Genomic DNA, 21580 nt, shown 5'->3' on the forward strand with positions numbered 1-21580 from the left:
TAAAAAGGAATTAAGGTTATTGACAAAAAAGATTCCTATGCTATTGATGTCATCAATGTCTGATCCTTTAGGTTACACTTGGTACAATTATTCAAGAAGTTTATGAATCGTTGTCATGCAATTCTTATAGTTTCTTTTTGTGATTTGTATCAATTATATCTTCTATTTTATCAGTTTATCATTTTGGTTGGTTCTTTGTAGTCTTGTTGTATCCTCCTCTAACGGAGTTTGAACTCTTTTAAGATAAATGCAAGTTTGGTTTGATCAAAAAAGGTTATAGTCAAAAAAGAAGATGACGCTAAAATCTTTAAAAAATATAAATTCGACTCCAAGATTCAACAACACATCAAAACATGGATCTTCATACATCCAAGTTATTTATGAGATTCGAAGTTTCTAGCCTGAAAGGACAAAAAGAGAAAGACTTAACAGGCCTGTTTGATAAACCGGAGATTCATAGGGATTCTAGGCAGTGACTCTGTGACGCCCTTTAGCTATTCTCCGAGCAATGACTCTCCGTCCACCTTTGGTTGCTTTGCTGTTCATATTCAAACATTCACTAGTCCAGTAAGTAAACATAAATCACTCGTAACACCATGTACAAAGATTACTTTTTATTAGCGAGATTCCTCTAAGGTGAATGAGAAATAGCAATGAATTTGATGGAAAGTTGTAGAATTTCCATCATTTAGGGATTAAAGGTTTGATTTTTCACATTATGCTGAAGAATAGAAGTAAAACCCTATTCTCGAAGTTTAACATAAAGATACATACCGAGCAAAGAATCCATGGTTACGTTTGCGCCTGATGGTGCTAGGTTGGAATGTCCTCTTGGGGAATAAAAGCAATGGCTCACTTGAAGGATCAACTACAGAACAAAGATATATCAACACAGCAAAAAGTGTGCAACTTTGCAAAGTACAAACAAAGCTGAAACATTTAATAGTTTTCACTACGTGCACAACTCAAGCACAGAGCGCATAGTCAGATTCTTAAACCTCCTACAAGCACCTTTATACCATAACCCAGCAGCAAATGGGCAGTAACAAGACTAAGCCCACCTAAAGTATAATACTTTCGATCTTGTTTCTATTAGGTAAGCACTTTGTTGACTCCCTCGAGGATCAAATTACCAATCTAGCTACTGAGTAAAGATGAACCCCAAATGAATGTAAGAGAGACCTAAGTACCTTCTGGTAAGAAGAACTCGAGGGAAGGGAGACCAGATGGGTGGAGAAACCCACGTTCCGTGAGTTCCTTAAGCGTAACAGTATCGTTAGGAGGCGAATAGAGCGATCTCTGCAGATTCGACAACGACGGGGGGAAATACGGCGGGAGTTCTGGTCCCTGAGGAGCTATCTGCTGAAACGATCTGAGATTGTTCTTCACGAGGTTCGTCGTCGGCTTCGAGAGGAACCGATTCATCAGCAAAGCTCCCGACCTGATTAGGGTTTTGGCCGCCATTTCTTCTCCGAGATTGCGATTGCTTCTTCCCCTGAGAGCTTTCGCTTTCACTCGTTCGAAGATGTGCGAGAAAGACGAAATATCTATGGGCTATGGGCCGCAGGCCCAGTTCAGTAATTACACAGATTGATCAAACGGTGTCGTATTTTGTCTAATTTATCAAAGAGTCATCTGAGAAAATCGGCATTAAATTTCTCATGTAACAAGACAAGCATTAACTAGAGTCTAGGGAGTACCGTCTACAAAATCGGCAAGACTCATGAATCCCCTATATATTATTTGAGAAGCATTACAACTTCTTTTTGTATCCACATGTCATCACTATAGAATGATTCTTAGAGAAATACGTTAGTCTATCTCATTATATAATAAGTTTTTTATTAAACTAACAATAAATTCATCATTAATGTACTTTATTATTTCCTTAAATAAAATTTACGGAATTGCCTAATGTGGCTAAAGTATATATGACAATTAATGATTTTGAATAATAAAGATTTGATAAAAAATAGTGTATCTTCTATCATATTTGTTTAATTTTAAACTATTAAATCAATTAAACAACCACAATAACCATATAATAAAAATTTAGATTTTTATGTATATGTTATATTTTGAATTTTTACAAACGGCTATAAATTACTAAAACTGTTAAAAGTCTCACATTCAAATTTTATGATCCATGGTTTAAAATTTTTATTATGACAAAATACAAATGATTACAAAAATTACATAAGTAAAAGTCTAATTTAATTAATTATTAAGATTAATATATATATATCGTTTTAGATTAAACTATAAACCATATAAAATACAATAATTTAGTTTCAAAATTTAATTTGAACAATTTTTTTGATAAAATTTTTGAACAATCATTGACAACTTATTTTTTTAAAAAATTATAAATTACTAAAACTATTAGTCCCACAATGAAAATTTTGTTATCAGTAATTTAATTTTTTTTCTATAAAGTATACAAACGATCAAAAAAACTATATGAGTAGAAATCATCATTTAATAGACATTAATATTAAAAATATACTAAAATATATTATCTATATTAGTATCATTTAAATTTAATAACATATCCTATCAAATATAAAAAAAATATTTTTTGGATTAATAAAATTGATTTATATGTTCGCACCAATTTAATTATATATTTAATAGTTACTGACTTTTAATTATTTAATATATATTTATTATTTCATAATATGTAAAAATATTTAATACATAAAATAATATATATATATATATATAATATTGATTCTGCGCAAGCTTTAACCTAGTAATAGGTTAAGATCCGCGTCTTGCGCGGGATCAAACTTTATATATATAAATTATTTTATGTATTAAATATTTTTACATATTATGAAATAATAAATATATATTAAATAATTAAAAGTCAGCAACTATTAAATATATAATTAAATTGGTACGAACATATAAATCAATTTTATTAATCCAAAAAATATTTTTTTTATATTTGATAGGATATGTTATTAAATTTAAATGATACTAACATATATAATATATTTTAGTATATTTTTAATATTAATGTCTATTAAATGATGATTTTACTCATATAGTTTTTTTGATCATTTGTATCTTTTATAGAAAAAAATTTAAATTACTGATAACAAAATTTTCATTGTGGGATTAATAGTTTTAGTAATTTATAATTTTAAAAAAAAAAGTTGTCAATGATCGTTCAAAACTTTTATCAAAAAAACTGTTCAAAGTAAATTTTGAAACTAAATTATTGTATTTTATATGGTTTATAGTTTAATTTAAAATAATATATATATATATATATATATATATATATATATATATATATATATATATATTAATTTTAATAATTAATTATATTAGACTTTTTACTTATATAATTTTTGTAATAATTTGTATTTTTCATAACAAAAATTTTAAACCATGGATCATAAAATTTGAATGTGAGACTTTTAAGAGTTTTAGTAATTTATAACCGTTTGTAAAAATTCAAAATATAACAAATTATTTAATAGTTTAGAATTAAACAAATATGATAGAAGATACACTATTTTTTATCAAATCTTTATTATTCAAAATCATTAATTGTCATATATAGTTTAGCCACATTAGGTAATTCCGTAAATTTTATTTAAGGAAATAATAAAGTACATTAATGATGAATTTATTGTTAGTTTAATAAAAAGCTTATTATATAATTAGATGGACCAACATATTTTTCTAATCATTCTAAGAATCATTCTAGTGATGACACGTGGTTACAAAAAGAAGTTATAATGTTTGTCAATTAATATACAGGGGATAGCTGCTATTGCAGCATCGTGTAGATCATCAGACTCCACAGTTGAGACAAATCAGTCGGGCCTCGATATAGCCTTTAATTAGCTGTTTTAATTTTGTTACCTATAATTAACGACTAAATATTCATGAAGAAATCATTTCCTTGTAAAATTGTGGTGGTCAACGAAGAGAATGGGACGGTGGAAATTCCACGTGTCGTTATGCGGGAGCCAACCACACCGTCCAACTTAAAGAAAGGGTAAAGAGGCGGCGACGTGGATCCCAACTTAAAATGGGCTTTTATGTGGGGCCTATTTTGTCCAGCCATACATCAATGTATAAATGCCCACGTGGGACCCAAATTCTCTTTACCATCTGCCAAAATGCAGTGAGAAGTATATCATTATTTATTTGGTCAATATATTATTCTACCATTCTTTAGAGAATTTTTACCTGAAAATTATTATTTTCTTAAGAATGAATTAAAAATATTTAACAAACTCCTTTATTTTTTTAAGAAATTAGTTTTTTTCGGGCAAGAAAATAGTTAACTAAGTTGAACAATGCTAGTTGAGAGCATCTCTAGTATATTTTGTTGTTTTTACCTCTACAATAGAATTTTTTTTAAAACATATGTTGAATTTGCTCTAATGTAGTGTCCTATAATGTCAATCTCTAAATACAAAATAAAATTTGAAAAATTTATATTTCTTGTTTTATAAATAGAAAAAAAAATAACAATCTATTTCTTGTTTAAATTGATTTTTCCTCTAAATACTAGAGGCAAATATTCTAAAGAGATTAATCATTAAATTTATTTGGGGTAAATTTTTTTAATTAATTCGTTGAAGAAAATAAAATAAAAATGGTAAAAAGAAGATATAATTCGTCGTTTAAATGGCTTTTTGGCATTTTATCATTTGTCAAAGACCCTTCGCCAGAACCACAGCATCATCATATACTCTCGAGCTTCCTCTTGAGATCTCTCTGTCTCTATTTTTTTCACAAACCTCTCTTCTTCATTCATCACCGTTGGGCGATAATAATGGGTAACTTATCTTCTCTACTCGTAAATGTTCCTGATCTCGTGGATCCGTTTTCCTTTTGATCTGATCAGTTTCCGCTTCTTCTTTTATGATCCAAGCGTTATTCGTTTTAGATTTCAGTTTCTCTGTAAGCTCTGTGATTAGGGTTTGTGATCTATCTAGCTGTAAAACCTCTTTGCTCATAAGGTGTTAGCTTGTGAGTGTCAATGATCATTTTTGAGGCTAGATTTGCTTGATTACTCTCGAAATCTCAGAGATTTGTCTTGAATCACGGCGAGGTTTTTCATGGGTTTGAGTGCTGGGAAAATGCAATTAAGGATTCTGGGTTTAGAGAAGAAATTAAAAGTCTTGATTTTTGAAGTTGCTATTGATTAGCAAAGACTAAACTTCAGATCTCAGTTGTTTTGCTTGTGGGGATGATCTTGCTTTGTTCAGAGGGCTTACTTGTACTAGAGTGGCTTATTTGATTTCGTGTTGTGAAACGCAGATGCTGCTTGCTCTACCCAGCTCATCGATGGAGATGGTACCTTTAATGTTACTGGGGTTGATCATTTTATCAAGGAGGTTAAGCTGGAAGAATGTGGTCTTTCTTATGCGGTTGTCTCGATTATGGGTCCACAGAGTAGTGGTATGTTTTCAAAGTCCTTTGAATGCAAAAGCTGTTGCTTCTTTTGGATCCATGTTTTCTGTGTATTATGGGCTGATTTTTGATGATATTCTGGTTGAATTTGCAGGGAAGAGTACGCTCTTGAATCATTTGTTTGGGACAAACTTTAGAGAAATGGATGCTTTCAGAGGAAGGCATGTTCTGCTCTTTGTAAACATCGTTGGAAGAATACTTTAGCTTCTAATTTAATATTCTTTAACCTCTCAGATTCATCTGTTTTCAGGTCTCAGACGACTAAGGGAATCTGGATTGCTAGATGCGCTGGTATTGAGCCTTGCACCGTTGTGATGGATTTAGAGGGTACCGATGGGAGAGAGCGTGGAGAGGTATGTAGCCTCGGTAGTACTTGTCATATGTGGTTCTTTTACTATATTGTATCACACACCAGTTAGTATCATTTTACTTTGATGAAGCTTGACTTGTATTGCTTAGAGTCTTAACTTACGTTTATTTTTGTTGTATTCGCCTGTTAGGATGATACTGCATTCGAGAAACAGAGTGCTCTTTTTGCACTTGCTGTCTCAGACATAGTTCTCATAAACATGTAAGTGGGGTTTCTCCGCTCTCTCTTTCGTAGATGTCATGGCATTCTTTTCTGTCTTCATCTTATAGCGTACTGGATCTCGGATTTCTAATGCAGGTGGTGTCATGATATTGGTCGGGAACAAGCAGCCAATAAACCTCTACTGAAGACTGTGTTCCAGGTAAGTGTCTGCATCTTCTTATCAAGATGAGTCATCTCTTATCCCAATTCTTAACTCCATTTGCTTTTCCTTCTACCTACGATCAGGTTATGATGAGGTTGTTTAGCCCGCGGAAGACGACTCTGATGTTTGTCATTAGAGATAAAACACGGGTTTGTATGCATTTTGTGTTTTCTTTTCTTTATCACTCTGTTCTGGATTATAAGTTGTGGATGAATATTTGCAGACGCCATTGGAAAATTTAGAACCAGTGCTGAGGGAAGACATTCAGAAGGTAAAATAAGAGACAGTCTTTAGCTTTTATGCGCTTTGACTATACAATCCCTTACATTTTGTCTCTAAACGCAGATCTGGGATTCAGTCCCCAAGCCTCAAGCACACGAAGAAACTCCACTTAGTGATTTCTTCAATGTACGTCTGCTTGACCATGGGATAAGAACTTCATATCCTTCTTCTTTTGGTAGGATCAAGAAATTTTTTTTTTTCTTGTGTGACAGGTTGAAGTAGTTGCTCTCTCTAGTTATGAAGAAAAGGAAGAGCAATTCAAAGAGCAGGTCCGTTCACAATTTGCTTTACATTTTGGATGAACTCCAGGGTCACCTGACGTGATTTACTCAACAGATGGCTTATTAATGCTTTGCTATAATTGTGTTTGTGAAAGGTCTATAATTTGAGACAACGGTTCTTCCAGTCTGTCGCACCTGGCGGGCTCGCTGGTGATCGACGAGGAGTTGTCCCTGCCAATGCGTTTGCTTTTAGTGCAAAACAGATGTGGCAAGTCATCAAAGAAAACAAAGACTTGGACCTTCCAGCACACAAGGTAAATGTGCTTGCTTAAGGCTCTCGGCCCATCACTCATACGTCATTTTTCCTTACAGTCTTGTTATTTATACGCTGCCTATACGCAGGTCATGGTAGCAACTGTGCGATGTGAGGAAATTGCCAATGAGAAGTTTGCTAGTTTTATTGCGAACGAGGTGAAATGTCTTGATACTGTTTCACGTTTTAATCCTTGTCAGCGACTTTTTAGCTAATATTCATATCTACACGTTGTACAGAATTGGCGTGAATTAGAAGAAGCTGCACAGTCTGGTCCTGTTTCCGGATTTGGAAAAAAACTGAGCTCAATCCTCCAATCTTGCCTATCAGAGTAAGATTTTAGTGCTGAGTTTTTCTGTACAGTTTTTTTTTTCTTGCGTGCTGATATTATTGAATTATAGGTTGCTTAATGCATATATTATATTCTAGGACGGTAGGAATATCCTTTTCATGTGTGTCCTGATGTTTGTCATAGGTATGACACAGAAGCGACATACTTTGAAGAAGGTGTAAGATCATCCAAGAAACAACAGCTGCAAGAGAAGTTATTGCAAGTAATGCATATACTCCCTACTTGTGTTTTATTGCAATCAGGCGTCACCTGAAAACATTCAGGGACTTGCATAAAAAGCAGATAACTAGTATTAGGCACTCATTTTCTTATTGTTCTCTGCAGCTTGTTCAACCAACTTTCCAAGACTTGCTTGGGCATTTGAGATCTGGAGCACTTGAAACTTTCAAGGATGCTTTTGAGAAGGCCTTGAATGCTGGAGAATCCTTTTCATCATCAGCGGACGCATGCGCCCAGTCTTGCATCTCTAAGTTTGATAAAGGATGTGAAGGTATGACCAATTATTGTTACTGCTTAAAATATTGTCTAGGATAGCATGATTTAACCTGAAGACTATAATACGAAACAAGCATTGAAAGATATCCGAAATTAATTGGAAGTACTGAGGATATGTTTTGTTGCAGAGGCTGTTATTGAACAAGCAAAATGGGATACATCTAAAACTCGGGAAAAGTTTCAGCGTGACATTGAAGCCCATATCTCATCTGTCCGTACTGAAAAGTTGTCTGAATTGACGACTCTGTACCAGGTAAATAGAATCCTCAAGCAGAAAAAGCCATGCATATTAATCTGGACAATCTAGTCCTATCTGGACCTTCCTAATAGAATATCGTTATTGCAGTCAAAACTAAATGTAGCATTATCCGGACCGGTGGAAGCTCTCCTAGATGGAGCTAATGATGAAACATGGCCAGCAATAAGAAAGCTATTGAAACGAGAAGCAGAATTGGCTGTCTATGGTCTCTCTGATGCACTATCTGGTTTCGACATGGACAAGGAAACACGTAATAAAATGCTCACTGACCTTGAGAACTATGCACGTGGTATTGTTGAAACTAAGGCTAAGGAAGAGGCTGGAAGAGCGTTGATGCGCATGAAGGATAGGTGACACCATTTTACTACTTTGTCATCATTTTATTATCCATAACTTCCCTTGTTTGCACAGCTCTCTGATTAAACAAAGTTCTATCCAGGTTTGCTACAATCTTCAGCCATGATTCTGATTCAATGCCACGTGTTTGGACTGGAAAGGAAGACATCAGAGAAATCACCAAAATGGCTCGTTCTGCAGTATGAAACCCTACCTTATATAGCAATATCTCAGCACCTATTCTTTGACTCGGTTGCAAATTTTAGATATTGATGTTACCGTTTTGTTCTCCTTTTCTAGTCTTTGAAGCTGCTTTCCGTCATGGCTGTTATCCGCTTGGATGATGAACTCGACAATATTGAGAAGACATTGACTCTGGCTCTGGTGAATTCTACAAGCAACAATTCTACCAACAAGAGCATCAGCACAATTGATTCACTCGCGTCAAGCACTTGGGAGCAGGTGACTTAAAAACCTCACTCAGTGTAGATAATGTATACATATAGGTCTTTAACCCTTGTTCCCCCACCTTAAGATATATAAAATCTCTATCCGTACCTTCTTATTATCAGGTTGCTCCAGAAAAGACGTTGATCACACCTGTACAGTGTAAATCACTGTGGAGACAATTCAAAAACGAGACAGAATATACCGTTACACAGGCTATTTCTGCACAGGTATGCTAATGTTTTTTGAAATGTTATTAGAATCTGATACTCGTTTCTCATTTGGTGGGTCACATTGAATTTCAGGAAGCTAACCGACGGAATAACAACTGGTTGCCACCTCCATGGGCAATGCTTGCCCTGGTCGTTCTTGGATTTAATGAATTTATGACTCTCTTAAGGTGCTCGTCACCCACACTTTTGAATTGACTTTGTTTTTGTTCATATAAAGGAGATTCTCCTCACTCACATATCCCCTCCTTGCTTGCATCTCTTTGTGGCAGAAACCCTCTATGGCTCTTGGTTCTGTTTGTTGGATACCTTGTTTCCAAAGCCTTGTGGGTGCAACTAAACATTTCAGAAGAGTTCCGCAACGGAGCGGTATGATCAAGATTTCCTACATCCTTTTCTTCATTTGATATCAGTAATAATAATCTCTCTGAACTGCCAATGTTTAATCTGTGATCAAACAACAGCTACCTGGACTTCTTTCATTGTCAACCAAGTTCCTTCCAACGGTCATGAACCTTCTTAAGAAACTCGCGGAAGAAGGACAAGTTCCATCCACAAACACCAACCAAAATTCGATGAACTCCTCAGCTCAGTCGGAGGTTACAACCAATGGAGAAAGCAGCAGCAGCAGCTCTAGTTCGTCTCCAGTGAGATCCGTTCCCATTGACAAAAGTGCGTAAAAGAAAGAACTAGTGAAGCTTAAGCTGTTTGTCCGAGCCCACGAACCTAGATACTTAAAAGTTCGTTACCCTTACAAAAGGGTAGCTCTCATTTTTGGTGAGCTGTACGTTTATATCTCCTATGGCATTGGTTCCAGTTGCAGGTGCCAAAGCCGTCTTGTATGTTACTAGACTAAGAATCTGTTGCTGAAAACAAAAAACCTCATGTTGCGATTTATGTAGTGATGTGATTTATTGCATCTGAAAAAGAATGTTCCTTGAAGAAAACCAGTTTGTTTTGGTTATATGTGATTCAGGTTGGTTTGTTGATCGGAGAGAATTTCAGTTTCTATGGACCTATGGTAATGCACTCATTTTCCAACTCGAAATATAGCATCTTCCATCAGTGAGTAGGCTCCTGTATTAACAGTAGCTGCAAATGCCGGTTATGATGGTTCTTGAGTGGTTGGCACTTGGCAAGTTGTTAAAAGCAAGACGATTGCAATTTCGGTTTGGATGCTGCCTAAAGTAACTTGAGAGTAGTAATAGTGTCTTTATGAACATCTCAAAACGCAAAACCTCATCCTACTCTGAATTTGTCTGTCAGGTTTTGTTTTCTGGGTGTTAATAATGTCTAGAGATGGTATTTAGCCTTACAAAGCTTAATAGTATACAAATCTTGAGTTTTCAAACAAGAGAGACTCTTTTAAACGTTTATTTTTATTATCATCCAACACCTGAAACCTCTACCTCAGGTAGAGGCTAAAGCCAGGACGGTTTTAATCAAACAAAAGGGTATTAGGTTATCTTTCCGACCATCAGAACTGCAATGACCATGTCGGATTGTTTTAGTAAATATTCAACCAAAATTAGAACAATGAACTAGTGTATAATCTCGACATACTGTAAAACCGTGTTTGAAAAATATTGGGTTCCAAATTCCAAAAAACTGAAGACTTTCTCTTTCGCTTAGATCCAGAACCTCAGCTACGGTTCCCGAGAAAAGAACTCTAAGAAACGAAAACCCAGAAGAACAGATGGAGAAGATGAAATCAATTTTGATAATTTTTTAGGGAAAAAAAATTTGGACCATTTCTCGATTTGTGCGTGTCATCCTTGCGCAGGGGCCATGCTAATCTTCTCTGTATCGTTCCAATTTTATCGGATGTCCCCGAAGGGACAATCACTTTCGTGACTTCATCGCTATATAAACGCAGCTCCTTCTCTTCACCTGAGCGATGTGGGACTGTATAAATCGTTAACAGCTTAAATGGGCCTATTTATCATGAGGCCTTATTTTCTATTTTGGGCCTATATCATTTTTTTTTGTCTGCGTGCTCATTACATATTATCATTTCTTTTATTATATTCTGAGTTGAAACTGGAAGGGCCGTAAAGCATTCTTGTGCTTGCAACTCTGAGAAGCTTCATGTTACAGGTAATGTTAATTATGTTAGGAAAATATTTCTGATCTTATAGTTATCTGATCAGTGACTAGCTCGTGCTTAATAAACACGTTATTATTGCATGATCTTATATTTCAAACACGAACTATTTTTTTTAATTTTTTTCTGGACACCACACACGAACAATCAAATTAAAATATTTATGTTTTCTCAGACTCTATTTGTTTTTTTGAAAATTAAAAGGGTTAAACCCGGGTCTATTAAAGACACAGACCTAACCCCCGGGTGGAGGTACAGCCCACGGATAGACCCTCTCCTGGGCATTCAAATGAACCGAAAGCATAGCTCATATCCGTGTGGCCAGTGGGAATCGAACCCGGGACCGTATCGGGGCCGAAGCTCCCTCAAGTACCACTAGACTAACCCCGCTGATTAAAGGACTCTATTTCTTATTCATAAAATTCGTGTGCAACATATATCTTGAAAGTTACATGTCACTTTCACGTCTACTCCTATAACAAATTTAACCAAATCAGATATTGAAAAACATCTATTGAGTTTCAAAAGAAAATAAAGTATTTTTTCAAAAAAAGAAAATAAAGTAAGGTTAAAAAAAATCTAATGAAATCGATCAATGAGGGGGATGTTAATTAGTCCTAGAAAAATGATTTTTAAATCAAGAAAAAAAAAGCTAAGAAGAAACAATGAATTGTGCGGAAGGCAAGTCGAGTTTACTGTCTTCAACGAAACCATCATGATGCTCGAACTCGTTAGAAATCTCTTCTACAGGCTTAACGTCTTCGCATTCATCAATGAAGCCACCCTTCATATTCACTGTCGTTGATGATTCTTGAAGTTGAAGACACCACATGTCTTCTTGTAACCCATTAAAGTTTCCAGAAGAACAATATTGTTGTTGCTGTTGGTTTGGTTCTTGGACATGATGAAGAGGGTAACTGTAAGGAACCACGTTGTTGTTGTTTAGATCACAAGAACTCGAGAGATCCTCAGGTTCTTGCATCTGCATATGCGGTTCTTGATAATGATTATGAGCACGGTCACGGAAAACAGCCAGTTGATGATGAACCATGTCCAATTCATTCTTACTATATTCGATCTCGTACTGAAGCCTTCTTATGATGCTATAGCAACCTTCAATGGGATCATTGGCACGAGCATCAGACTGAAACATGATTGTATGCATAGCGGCGTCTTTCTCAGGAGGGCTAAGGTCTTTGATGATCTTGGTGATGTTGCTGACACCAAAGAGCTTATGCGCGTTGAGGAATTGGCGGTGACGGTCGTGAGGGAAATAAGGAGCGAGAAGACAATCTGGAGCGCATTTCCTGCGTTGGTATTTGCATGCAGCGCATGCTTGGTTTGTGGTGTTGGTACTGCTTGAAGGTTTTAATGGTGTTGGTTTGTGATGTAGAGGGAAGATGGAAGATGGTTTGTTTGAGGGCATTGTTTGATGGGTTTCGCGAGTTCGGTTCCTTAGATTTCTCCTGGTGGGAAGGGAATGCAGGGGAATGGAGAGAAATGTGGGAGGAGAGACAAGCTGATATAAGACAAGAGACAATGAGACAAGAAAGAGAAAGAGATTTTGACCAATTCAAAGTCATGGGGCTAATTTCTATGTTTAGAAAGTGGTAGAAGTGAAGATATGGTTGTGTCCTAATGGGTGAAAAATAGAAAATACGACTGGATTTTACTAAAAATTAGCTATGTATAGGTTATGAAACTATGATGTGTATGGATGTAATAAGAAGAAGAAGATAAAAGTATATGGTTAGATGAGCTTTCGTTACCAGCTTTTATAACTTGTTTTTTTTTCCCTTCATCTGCAAGGAATTTTTCTCTGCGGCTCATAAACATCATCAACATGTTTCTGTGATTCGAAGATATAACCAGAAACTTAACAAGAAGTTTATGTTTAAGGTTAAGCTTCCATTTACAGCCTAGATTCCAAAACAAACTAACAGGCATGGGGTTCATAATGGTGTGAGACATGGAAACCTAAAGGAAAACAACTAACCATTGTCAATATCTTTCTTCTTCTGGCTTCTTTGACTTAGGATGTGAGACAAACTCCATATTGTTGAGAGTCTGAAAGCTGAAAAACAAAGAACTATACAAGTTGGTCAAAACATCAACAAACGCATCACATTTTCACCAAAGTTTATAGATTCCTCAAAAGCTCAAGATATAAAATGAATATAATTTATATAAACTTGAAACATAATACTATTTGTGTAACTGGATAGAGAATGAAAAATGTATCAACGGCTGAAGGTTAATATTCCAATAAGGCCATCAATTTCCATGCGAATATTGAAGAAACAAGGACATGCACATTAGTGAGTCTCTTGACTAATCTTTCACCAATAAAATAAATAAAAATAAGAAAAGAGAACAGAAAATGCAAAAGTACTTCAACCAAAATTTTCTAAAAGACTTTTGAGAAAGGGCAAATCTCCAAAATAGCACATTTCTAAGTTTATATCACAAAAATAGCACTCAAAAACTAAAATGACCAAAATAGCACATTTCTAAGTTTATCCTTTGAAAATTTTAATTTTTTTATTTTTCAAAATTTGAAATCTTATCCCCAAAACCTCATTTTTCAACTCTAAACCCTAAACCCTAAACTCTAAACCCTAAACTCTAAACCCTAAACCCTAAACTCTAAACCCTAAACCCTAAACTCTAAACTCTAAATCCTAAACCTCACCCTTTAACTCTAAACCCTAAGTTTGTGACTTTTGATAAAACATTAAGTGCTATTTTTGTGACTTTTGACCTTGAGTGCTAGTTTGGGAACAAAAACTTGATTTAGTGCTATTTTTGTCTTTTTTGTCTTTTTCTCTTTGAGAAACTCACTTTACAATTGCTATTATTTCAGTGATCAATATTTTTGTTTATTTTTTTAATAAGAGAAATTCAATAGTCTCTCAACGATACTGATGACCAAATGGCGTTCTTTGTTCGATCAACTTGTGAGTTTCTTCCAGGTTTAGCTTCTCTTTGTTAGAAATTAAAGAACATAGTGAAGAACAAGAGAGAGAGAGAGTAAAGAAAGATAATCTTATTCACTTGATTGATTTGCTTATGAGAACATCTCATATATATAGTGGTTACAAGTATGGTAAATGGTAGATGAGATATGATAAACTAATAACCCATTGTTTTGAGACCTTAACCCACCATGCATGCTTGTCCCTTGTAGTGGCATCTCCATTGTCTTGAGACCTTAACCAACCATGCATGTTTGTCCCTTGTAGTGGTATCTCCATTGTCTTGAGACCTTAACCCACCATCTTGTTTCTTATTGCTTCATTTTTACACTCCCCCTCAAGCTTGACCATAGGAACTGGTCAAGCTTGGAAACCATGAAGCATTCCCTCATTAAAACCTTTAGCTTGGAAAAACCTCATGGGATAAAAACCAAGCCAAGGAAAAAGAGTAGAACACTTCATGACTAAGAGGATCAGTGTGATGAAAAATCTACGAGTCCTAACTTGGAATGTATGAACTCGCAAACCTTGGTGCTTGCAGCCTTGGTGAAGATATCAGCTAGTTGATCCTCACTTCTTGTATAGCAGGGTAAGATGATCCTTTGTTCCACTGCTTGCCTAACTTTATGACAATCCACCTCAATGTGTTTAGTCCTCTCATGGAACACATTGTTGGAGGCTATGTGTATTGCCGCTTGATTGTCACAATGCATGGTGATTGGAGTTGATGTCTCTATACCAAAGTCTTGAAGTAGGTTTCTGATCCAAATCAACTCACTAGTGAGCTTCCTCATTGCCCTATATTCAGCTTCAGCACTTGAGCATGACACTATCTTCTGTTTCTTGCTCTTCCAAGTGACAAGATTGCCTCCAATGAATGTACAATAACCGGTAGTGGATCTCCTATCCACTCTGTCTCCTGCCCAATCAGCATCACAATACCCAACTATCTCTGTATTTTTGTTGCATCCCATCCACACTCCTTGCCCTGGCGCCTCTCTTAGGTATCTTAGGATCCTTTCAACCATGTTCCAATGGTGTATCTTGGGAGCTTGCATATTCTGGCTTACTTGGTTAACTGCAAAGCATACATCAGGCCTGGTGATGGTGAGGTATATCAGCTTTCCTACCATTCTTCTATAGTGTTTAACGTCAGCATAAGGCTTATCTTCAATCTCCCCCTCACGCAGCACCTTATACCCATCTTCTAGTGGAGTCTTGGCTACTCTCGATCCAAGCTTTCCTGCCTCATTCAAAAGATCAAGTGTGTACTTCCTTTGAGATAAGAAAAGCCCCTCTTTAGAGCGGCATATTTCTATCCCTAGAAAGTACTTTAGCTCACCCAAATCTTTAATATCAAAAGTAGACTTAAGAAATACTTTGGTTGAGATAATACCTTCCTTGTCACTTCCTGTGATGATAATATCATCTACATAAATAAGAATCACCACAATTCCTTGCTTGCTTGTGAGTGTGAAGAGTGTATGATCAGCTTCTGATTTTACAAACCCTCTTCCATTGAGAGTTGTACTCAATTTGTGGTACCAAGCTCTTGGTGACTGTTTTAATCCATAGATTGCTTTCTTCAACCTTAGGACATTCCCTGGCTTGACCATGTCTTCCATACCCGGAGGTGGCCTCATGTAAACTTCATCCTCCAGCTCTCCTTGAAGAAAAGCATTCTTGACATCCATCTGCCATAAATCCCATTCCAAGTTTACTGCCAATGAGAGTAGAATCCTTATGGTGTGGAGTTTAGCTACTGGTGCAAATGTATCGAGATAGTCTTCTCCATAGACTTGGGTGTATCCTCTTGCAACTAGCCTTGTTTTCTTTCTTTCTGGTTTCCCATTGGCAAGGTACTTGATGGTGAAGAGTAGACGGCTTGTAACAGCTTTCTTTCCTTTGGGGAGCTCGATTTCATACCAAGTATCATTCTTGATCATGGCACCAACTTCATCCCCAACTGAATCTCTCCATTCTTCATGCTTCATGGCTTCTTCATAAGTCTTTGGTACATACTCTTGATCCAGGTTGCTGATGAAGACTACATGCTCTTCAGATAGTCTCGCAAAAGAACATGTTGCTTGGATAGGATGAGCTACTGCATTGTTGTTGAAGTATACTTTGGTGTCCATCCACTGAGATGGTTTCTTCACCCTTGTACTCCTCCTTAATGGTCGAACTTCTTGTTGCATTCCATCTTGATCATTAACAACTTCTTCTTGGATATCTTTTTCTTGGATAGCTTTCTCGTGGATGGCTTCGTCATGGATAACTTCTTCATGGATAGCTTCCTCATGGATGATAGCTTCTTCATGGATTTGCAAATTAGGTTGATTTCCCCCCTCATGATCAGGATGGACTGCTTCTTCAACTGATGCAGCTTCATCCACAACTGGAGGTATAAGTGAAGTGCTCGGTATGCCACTTGTTTGAGGCTGGCTGATGCCTAGGTTTTCCAGAATGATTCTCAAGTTGTTTGCCCTATCTGAAGATCCTTGTGGGAGATCCTGAAGACTGTCCCAATTCTTCTCATCATAGTATCCCTTTGATTCCACAAACTTAACATCCCTTGAGACCATAACTCTTCTTGATTCAGGTATGTAGCACTTGTACCCCTTCTGCGCATGAGTATATCCTATGAACATGCCTTTGGCACTCTTGGCTTCAAGCTTATTTCTTTGTTCCCCTGGTATCAAGACATAGCACGCACACCCAAAAACACGCAAGTGATCAATTGGAGGTTTTATTTTGTTTAATACCTGAAAGGGAGAGATATCTTGGAGGACTTTGGTGGGAATCCTGTTGATCAAATAACATGCTGAGACCACAGCATCTCCCCAGAACCTCTTTGGAACATTGGTATGGAACATCATGCTCCTTGCAACCTCCATAAGATGGCGATTCTTCCTTTCAGCAACTCCATTCTGTTGTGGTGTGTATGGGCAACTTGTTTGATGGATTATGCCATGTTTTGCTAAGTGATGTTTGAAAGCAGTGCTTGTGTATTCCCCGCCATTATCAGACCTAAAGATTTTGATCTTGGAATTGAAATGGTTAGATACATAGTTTTGGAAGTTAATAAAAGCTTCTAAAACTCTATCTTTAGTTTGAATCAAGGTGATCCATGTATATTTTGATTTTTCATCTATGAATGTAACAAAATATTTATGGTTCTCCCTAGACACACAAGGTGCTGTCCAAACATCAGAGTGCACAAGATCAAAGCAATTTTCATAAATAGTCTTAGAATTAAGGAAAACAGATCTCTGGTGTTTACCAAGAATACAAGCCTCACAACTTCCATTCTTTAAAGATAAATTAGGTAACATCAATCCTAATGCACGAGAATGAGGATGACCTAATCTAGCATGCCATAAAACATCACTAGCTAACACAGAAGCAGAATTGAAAGCACAAGATAAATCTGAAAGCTTGGTGTTTTCAAGCAAGTAAAGCTCTCCCTTGCTCACACCCTTTCCCAGCATCTTCCTGGTCTTAATATCCTGAAAGCACACATCATTAGGACTGAAAATAACATTGCAATTTAAATCATTGGTTGCTCTCTTGACAGATAATAAGTTGGATGTGAAAGTAGGCATATAAAAAGCTTGAGACTCCTTATCAAACAGTTTCAAGTTTCCTACTCCTTCAATTGGAATTCTATCACCATTAGCAATCACTACACTCCCTAGAGCAGGTTTAACATCACTAATCAGTCTAGCATCCCTAATCATATGATGAGAAGCTCCAGAATCAATGATCAAAGGTCTAGTAGTATGTGAAGCACTGTGAATAGAATTTAAAGCATTGACACTGATGTTACCAGAGTTTGCATTGATAGCCTTGATAAGCGCTTCAATGTCTGACTTGCGGATGAAGGCATCATCAGGGGATGGCTGAGACATGGCATGAGATGTGGATCCACCAGTGTGGGTGGTTGAGATCATAGCTCTTCCATCTTCTCCTATGTGCATGGAGCCTGATATTGTGGTTTCGTGAGCTCTTGCTTCATGTGCTTTGGCCTGGTTGTATCTGTTGGTTGAAGCAGGTCTGAGGTGAGGATGGAGTATCCAACAATTGGTTTTTGAGTGGCCTAGATTCTTGCAGTGCTCACAAGTCACAGACTTGTCTCCTCCTCTTCTTGATTTTAAGTGTGCTTTGTTGCCTGAAGCACTCTCCATCTTCTCAGCTTTGTTTCCCATAGACAGCTCCTCTTTTCCACCAAAGAGACCATCTGAGCCTAGCTCCTTCCAAAGTTGAGCACACACATCATCATAGCTTGGAAGCTCTTTAGCTCTCAATATGTGTTTAAGTACATCATTGAAGCTTGGGTTGAGTGTGAGAAGCAATCCAAAGACCTTGTCTTGCTCACGCCTCTCTTCTAGTGTACTAGGATCAGTGGTACTTGGTCTCAGCATCTCAAGTTCAGACCACAACTGGCTGTACTTTCCAAGGTGTTTGGTGAAGTCCATCTCCTCTTGCTGCAAGTTGTTGATTGCCCTCTTAACCTCAAATATTCTGGTGAGGTTTGAAGTGTTGCCATATACCTTGTATAAGGTATCCCATAGCTTCTTTGCAGTCTCACAGTGTGAGTAAGACTCCATGATAGGAGTATCAAGTGAGCCTTGCAAGATAGACAGCACCATGAGATCCTCCTGACCCCATTTGTCTTCATCTACCACTACAACCTCCTTGCCATCTTCTCCTTGGGTGATTTGTCTTGGGGTTTCACTTGTGGTGATGTGCTCCCATAGACCTCTTCCTCCAAGAGCTGTCCTGGTCAATCTCGACCAAGTAATGTAGTTAGGACCCTTCATGGTGACTGGAATCCTCACTAGCTGGTGTTGCTCCATCTTTGCTTGCTATTGGGTAAAAGAAAATGAAAGAGATTCTGAAGAAAGTAAACCAAACAAGTGAAAGAGTAAGGTGAATAGAATAGATTTGCGGAAGCAGTTTGGTGTTCAAGAGCTTTGATGCTCTGATACCATGTTAGAAATTAAAGAACATAGTGAAGAACAAGAGAGAGAGAGAGTAAAGAAAGATAATCTTATTCACTTGATTGATTTGCTTATGAGAACATCTCATATATATAGTGGTTACAAGTATGGTAAATGGTAGATGAGATATGATAAACTAATAACCCATTGTTTTGAGACCTTAACCCACCATGCATGCTTGTCCCTTGTAGTGGCATCTCCATTGTCTTGAGACCTTAACCAACCATGCATGTTTGTCCCTTGTAGTGGTATCTCCATTGTCTTGAGACCTTAACCCACCATCTTGTTTCTTATTGCTTCATTTTTACACTCTTCATAAACATCCTAAGAAAACACATGATCCTTGCAGTTCTCCCATTAGGAAAAAGCCAGTAAAAACTTTTTTTTTTTTTTCAAACACAAGAATAAGTAAATTAATAGAGAATGATGCAAACCAAAATCTAATAAGTTGTTGCATGCAAAGCTCACATCGTCACAAGAAGTGACAAAACGACGCCGGAGGGAATATTCTTTTTTTTTTAATAAACGACATCGTTTAACAAACTCGATAGCTTTTGTCTGAGAGAAGAAAATAAACTTGTTTGCCTGAGAAATCGATTTCAATCAAATCTCCGACAACACCAACAGAGAAGACATCTAACGGTGAGTCTTCCGACAAAACTATATCGCAGCTTGTATCAATCTATTGGAATCTCAAAGTCGTAATCTTTCTTTTGCCCTCGATCGATAGGAGAACTCCGTAGTATTATATCATTTGGTTTCTGTCCCTCAGATTCATATCTAGGCGTCGTATCTCCATTTGCTTCATTGTTTTGTATTCGAATCTTGGATTGTATTGTGCTACTCGTACAAACATTTAGCCGATTCACAGCTTCTTGGGTCGATAAGCAACAATGGATAGATGTTGTTGATTTGATTGTGTAAAATTAGATAAACGTCCGAACTTTCGATTCAATTTTGGTTCAGAGGCACCATGTAGTCTGTATCGAATGTTGATTTGATTTGTAAAACTTGTAGTTGTTTGAGAGGAGCGTGTGGTTTCTAAGATGTCATGTTTGTTAGTATGAATTGTTCCATCTCTCAGCGACATGTATTGTGAGTAAACATTTTAATATCTAGATGATAATTCTCTTACTAGTGATTATTACAGCGTAGATTAAGTTAAATAAACTTTCTGTTCTTGATTATAGCTTTTATCGGTTTGCAAGTTTCGGTTTTTTTTTTTTGAAGAAGTTTGATATATATATATATATATATATATATATATATATATATATGTGTGTGTGAAAATGGGCAGGGGTAACGAAAAATGGTGGTGAAACCCACAGTAGCTTTAAGAGGTATCCTGGTAGGTGGAGTGGCGATATTCGCCAAAGTTGCTGGCGCGATGAAGGCAGCTGGGGGTGTTAAGCTCGGTGCAGCCGCTACAGCCATGACCGTGGCTGCAACCGCTGCTGTGTCTGGATCTAAGCAAGATCAAAAGGATGATGCCTCCAAGAAGACACCACCTTCTAAATGAATAATATTTACTCATCTATGTAATTCTTCTTCCTTAAACCAAATTAATAAAAAAGGAGAAAACTTCATACTAGTTTTTTGAAGGATTCTTTGGTTTCTTCTGCAGAAAAATTGTTATGTTGTTGAATGTTTTATGAGTCTTACAACTTACAAGCATTCTTGTGTAACATAAAGGATTTGTAGAAGTTATTGTCTTTGACAAGCAAACAAAAACAAATGAGTAAATTGTGATTGTGGGATCACTTCATTAAAATCAGACAAAAAGCAAACCTTACCAATGCATAACTCATGATCATATTGACTAATTCATGGGTCCGGTCCTTCTGTATTTGACATTTTTTCTTTGTTAAGCCCTTCTGTATTTGAGATCTTTTACATCAATAGTGTTTTTACTTTTAACTGTACTGTAAGTTTGGAAAAAATAAAAGAAAAAGATCTCTGGTCTCCTCTGGTATATGATTATCTTACAAAAATTCCTGAAAATGGTTCACCACTCCTTTCATTTGTAGTGGCTATATGAGTCCCCCTCTTAGTACACCATTTGTGAAAATAAGCTAATTATAAACTCTAAATAACCATCTAATGACTTGTTGAATCTAAATTACCGTTGGATTTTCTCGCTAATTATAAGTTTATAACCCTTTTGTTTTTCTACCATGGAACAATCTTGTCTTATTTATGTCAGTGAAATCAAGTTATAGCTTTCCCCAATATATACTGTATATGACAAAATGCATAAATATTTTTTAGCTACAGAAATATGAAAATTGTTGAAAAACATATGTCACATCCGCCTCGTTGAAAAACAAGAAGACATCTTTATTTATTTCAATCATTTTCCACACTTTATTGCATGTGAAAATATTATT

At 36.4% G+C, this 21580-nt stretch overlaps 4 protein-coding genes and 1 non-coding gene across 5 annotated transcripts; 2 read left to right on the plus strand and 3 right to left on the minus strand.

The window, feature by feature from the left end:
• Positions 1 to 293: 293 nt before the first annotated feature.
• Positions 294 to 1572, minus strand: LOC111209312. Its single transcript, XM_022709059.2, has 3 exons — positions 1191 to 1572; positions 775 to 868; positions 294 to 538 (listed from the first exon to the last, which is right to left on the minus strand). The coding sequence occupies exons 1-3, from the start codon at positions 1462 to 1464 to the stop codon at positions 466 to 468; spliced, it is 441 nt and encodes a 146-aa protein (XP_022564780.1). The 5' UTR covers positions 1465 to 1572; the 3' UTR covers positions 294 to 465.
• Positions 1573 to 4663: 3091 nt separating this feature from the next.
• On the plus strand, positions 4664 to 10075 carry LOC106432181 (protein ROOT HAIR DEFECTIVE 3). The gene is made up of 23 exons (XM_013873032.3): positions 4664 to 4805; positions 5290 to 5430; positions 5537 to 5603; positions 5693 to 5795; positions 5943 to 6013; positions 6110 to 6173; positions 6260 to 6325; positions 6400 to 6447; positions 6522 to 6584; positions 6671 to 6727; positions 6835 to 6993; positions 7082 to 7150; positions 7232 to 7323; positions 7468 to 7546; positions 7669 to 7834; positions 7968 to 8092; positions 8186 to 8448; positions 8538 to 8634; positions 8735 to 8896; positions 9007 to 9111; positions 9187 to 9281; positions 9384 to 9480; positions 9576 to 10075. The coding sequence occupies exons 1-23, from the start codon at positions 4802 to 4804 to the stop codon at positions 9789 to 9791; spliced, it is 2409 nt and encodes an 802-aa protein (XP_013728486.1). The 5' UTR covers positions 4664 to 4801; the 3' UTR covers positions 9792 to 10075.
• Positions 10076 to 10848: 773 nt separating this feature from the next.
• LOC125588185 lies at positions 10849 to 10951 on the minus strand. Its single transcript, XR_007324579.1, has one exon. It is a non-coding gene; the product is annotated as a U6 spliceosomal RNA (small nuclear RNA).
• Positions 10849 to 13682, minus strand: LOC106432208 (LOB domain-containing protein 22). Its single transcript, XM_013873057.3, has one exon. The coding sequence runs from the start codon at positions 12639 to 12641 to the stop codon at positions 11868 to 11870; it is 774 nt and encodes a 257-aa protein (XP_013728511.1). The 5' UTR covers positions 12642 to 13682; the 3' UTR covers positions 10849 to 11867.
• A 6129-nt stretch (positions 13683 to 19811) lies between these two features.
• LOC111207253 lies at positions 19812 to 20867 on the plus strand. The gene is made up of 2 exons (XM_048757132.1): positions 19812 to 19835; positions 20491 to 20867. The coding sequence occupies exon 2, from the start codon at positions 20503 to 20505 to the stop codon at positions 20710 to 20712; it is 210 nt and encodes a 69-aa protein (XP_048613089.1). The 5' UTR covers positions 19812 to 19835; positions 20491 to 20502; the 3' UTR covers positions 20713 to 20867.
• Positions 20868 to 21580: the final 713 nt, after the last annotated feature.

Source organism: Brassica napus, chromosome C5, assembly GCF_020379485.1.
Source record: "Brassica napus cultivar Da-Ae chromosome C5, Da-Ae, whole genome shotgun sequence".
Taxonomy (NCBI): Eukaryota; Viridiplantae; Streptophyta; class Magnoliopsida; order Brassicales; family Brassicaceae; genus Brassica; species Brassica napus.

Bases quoted from the DNA above. Each gene is read 5' to 3' on its own strand.
- LOC111209312 (XM_022709059.2), bottom strand. From the start codon at position 1,464: ATGGCGGCCAAAACCCTAATCAGGTCGGGAGCTTTGCTGATGAATCGG. The intron at 869-1,190 runs GTACTTAGGTCT...TTTGTTCTGTAG, and splicing joins CGAGTTCTTCTTACCAGAAG to TTGATCCTTCAAGTGAGCCA. The intron at 539-774 runs GTATGTATCTTT...GAATATGAACAG, and splicing joins AACCATGGATTCTTTGCTCG to CAAAGCAACCAAAGGTGGAC.
- LOC106432181 (XM_013873032.3), top strand. The intron at 6,994-7,081 runs GTAAATGTGCTT...GCCTATACGCAG, and splicing joins TGGACCTTCCAGCACACAAG to GTCATGGTAGCAACTGTGCG. The intron at 7,151-7,231 runs GTGAAATGTCTT...CACGTTGTACAG, and splicing joins CTAGTTTTATTGCGAACGAG to AATTGGCGTGAATTAGAAGA.
- LOC106432208 (XM_013873057.3), bottom strand. From the start codon at position 12,641: ATGCCCTCAAACAAACCATCTTCCATCTTCCCTCTACATCACAAACCA.
- LOC111207253 (XM_048757132.1), top strand. From the start codon at position 20,503: ATGGTGGTGAAACCCACAGTAGCTTTAAGAGGTATCCTGGTAGGTGGA.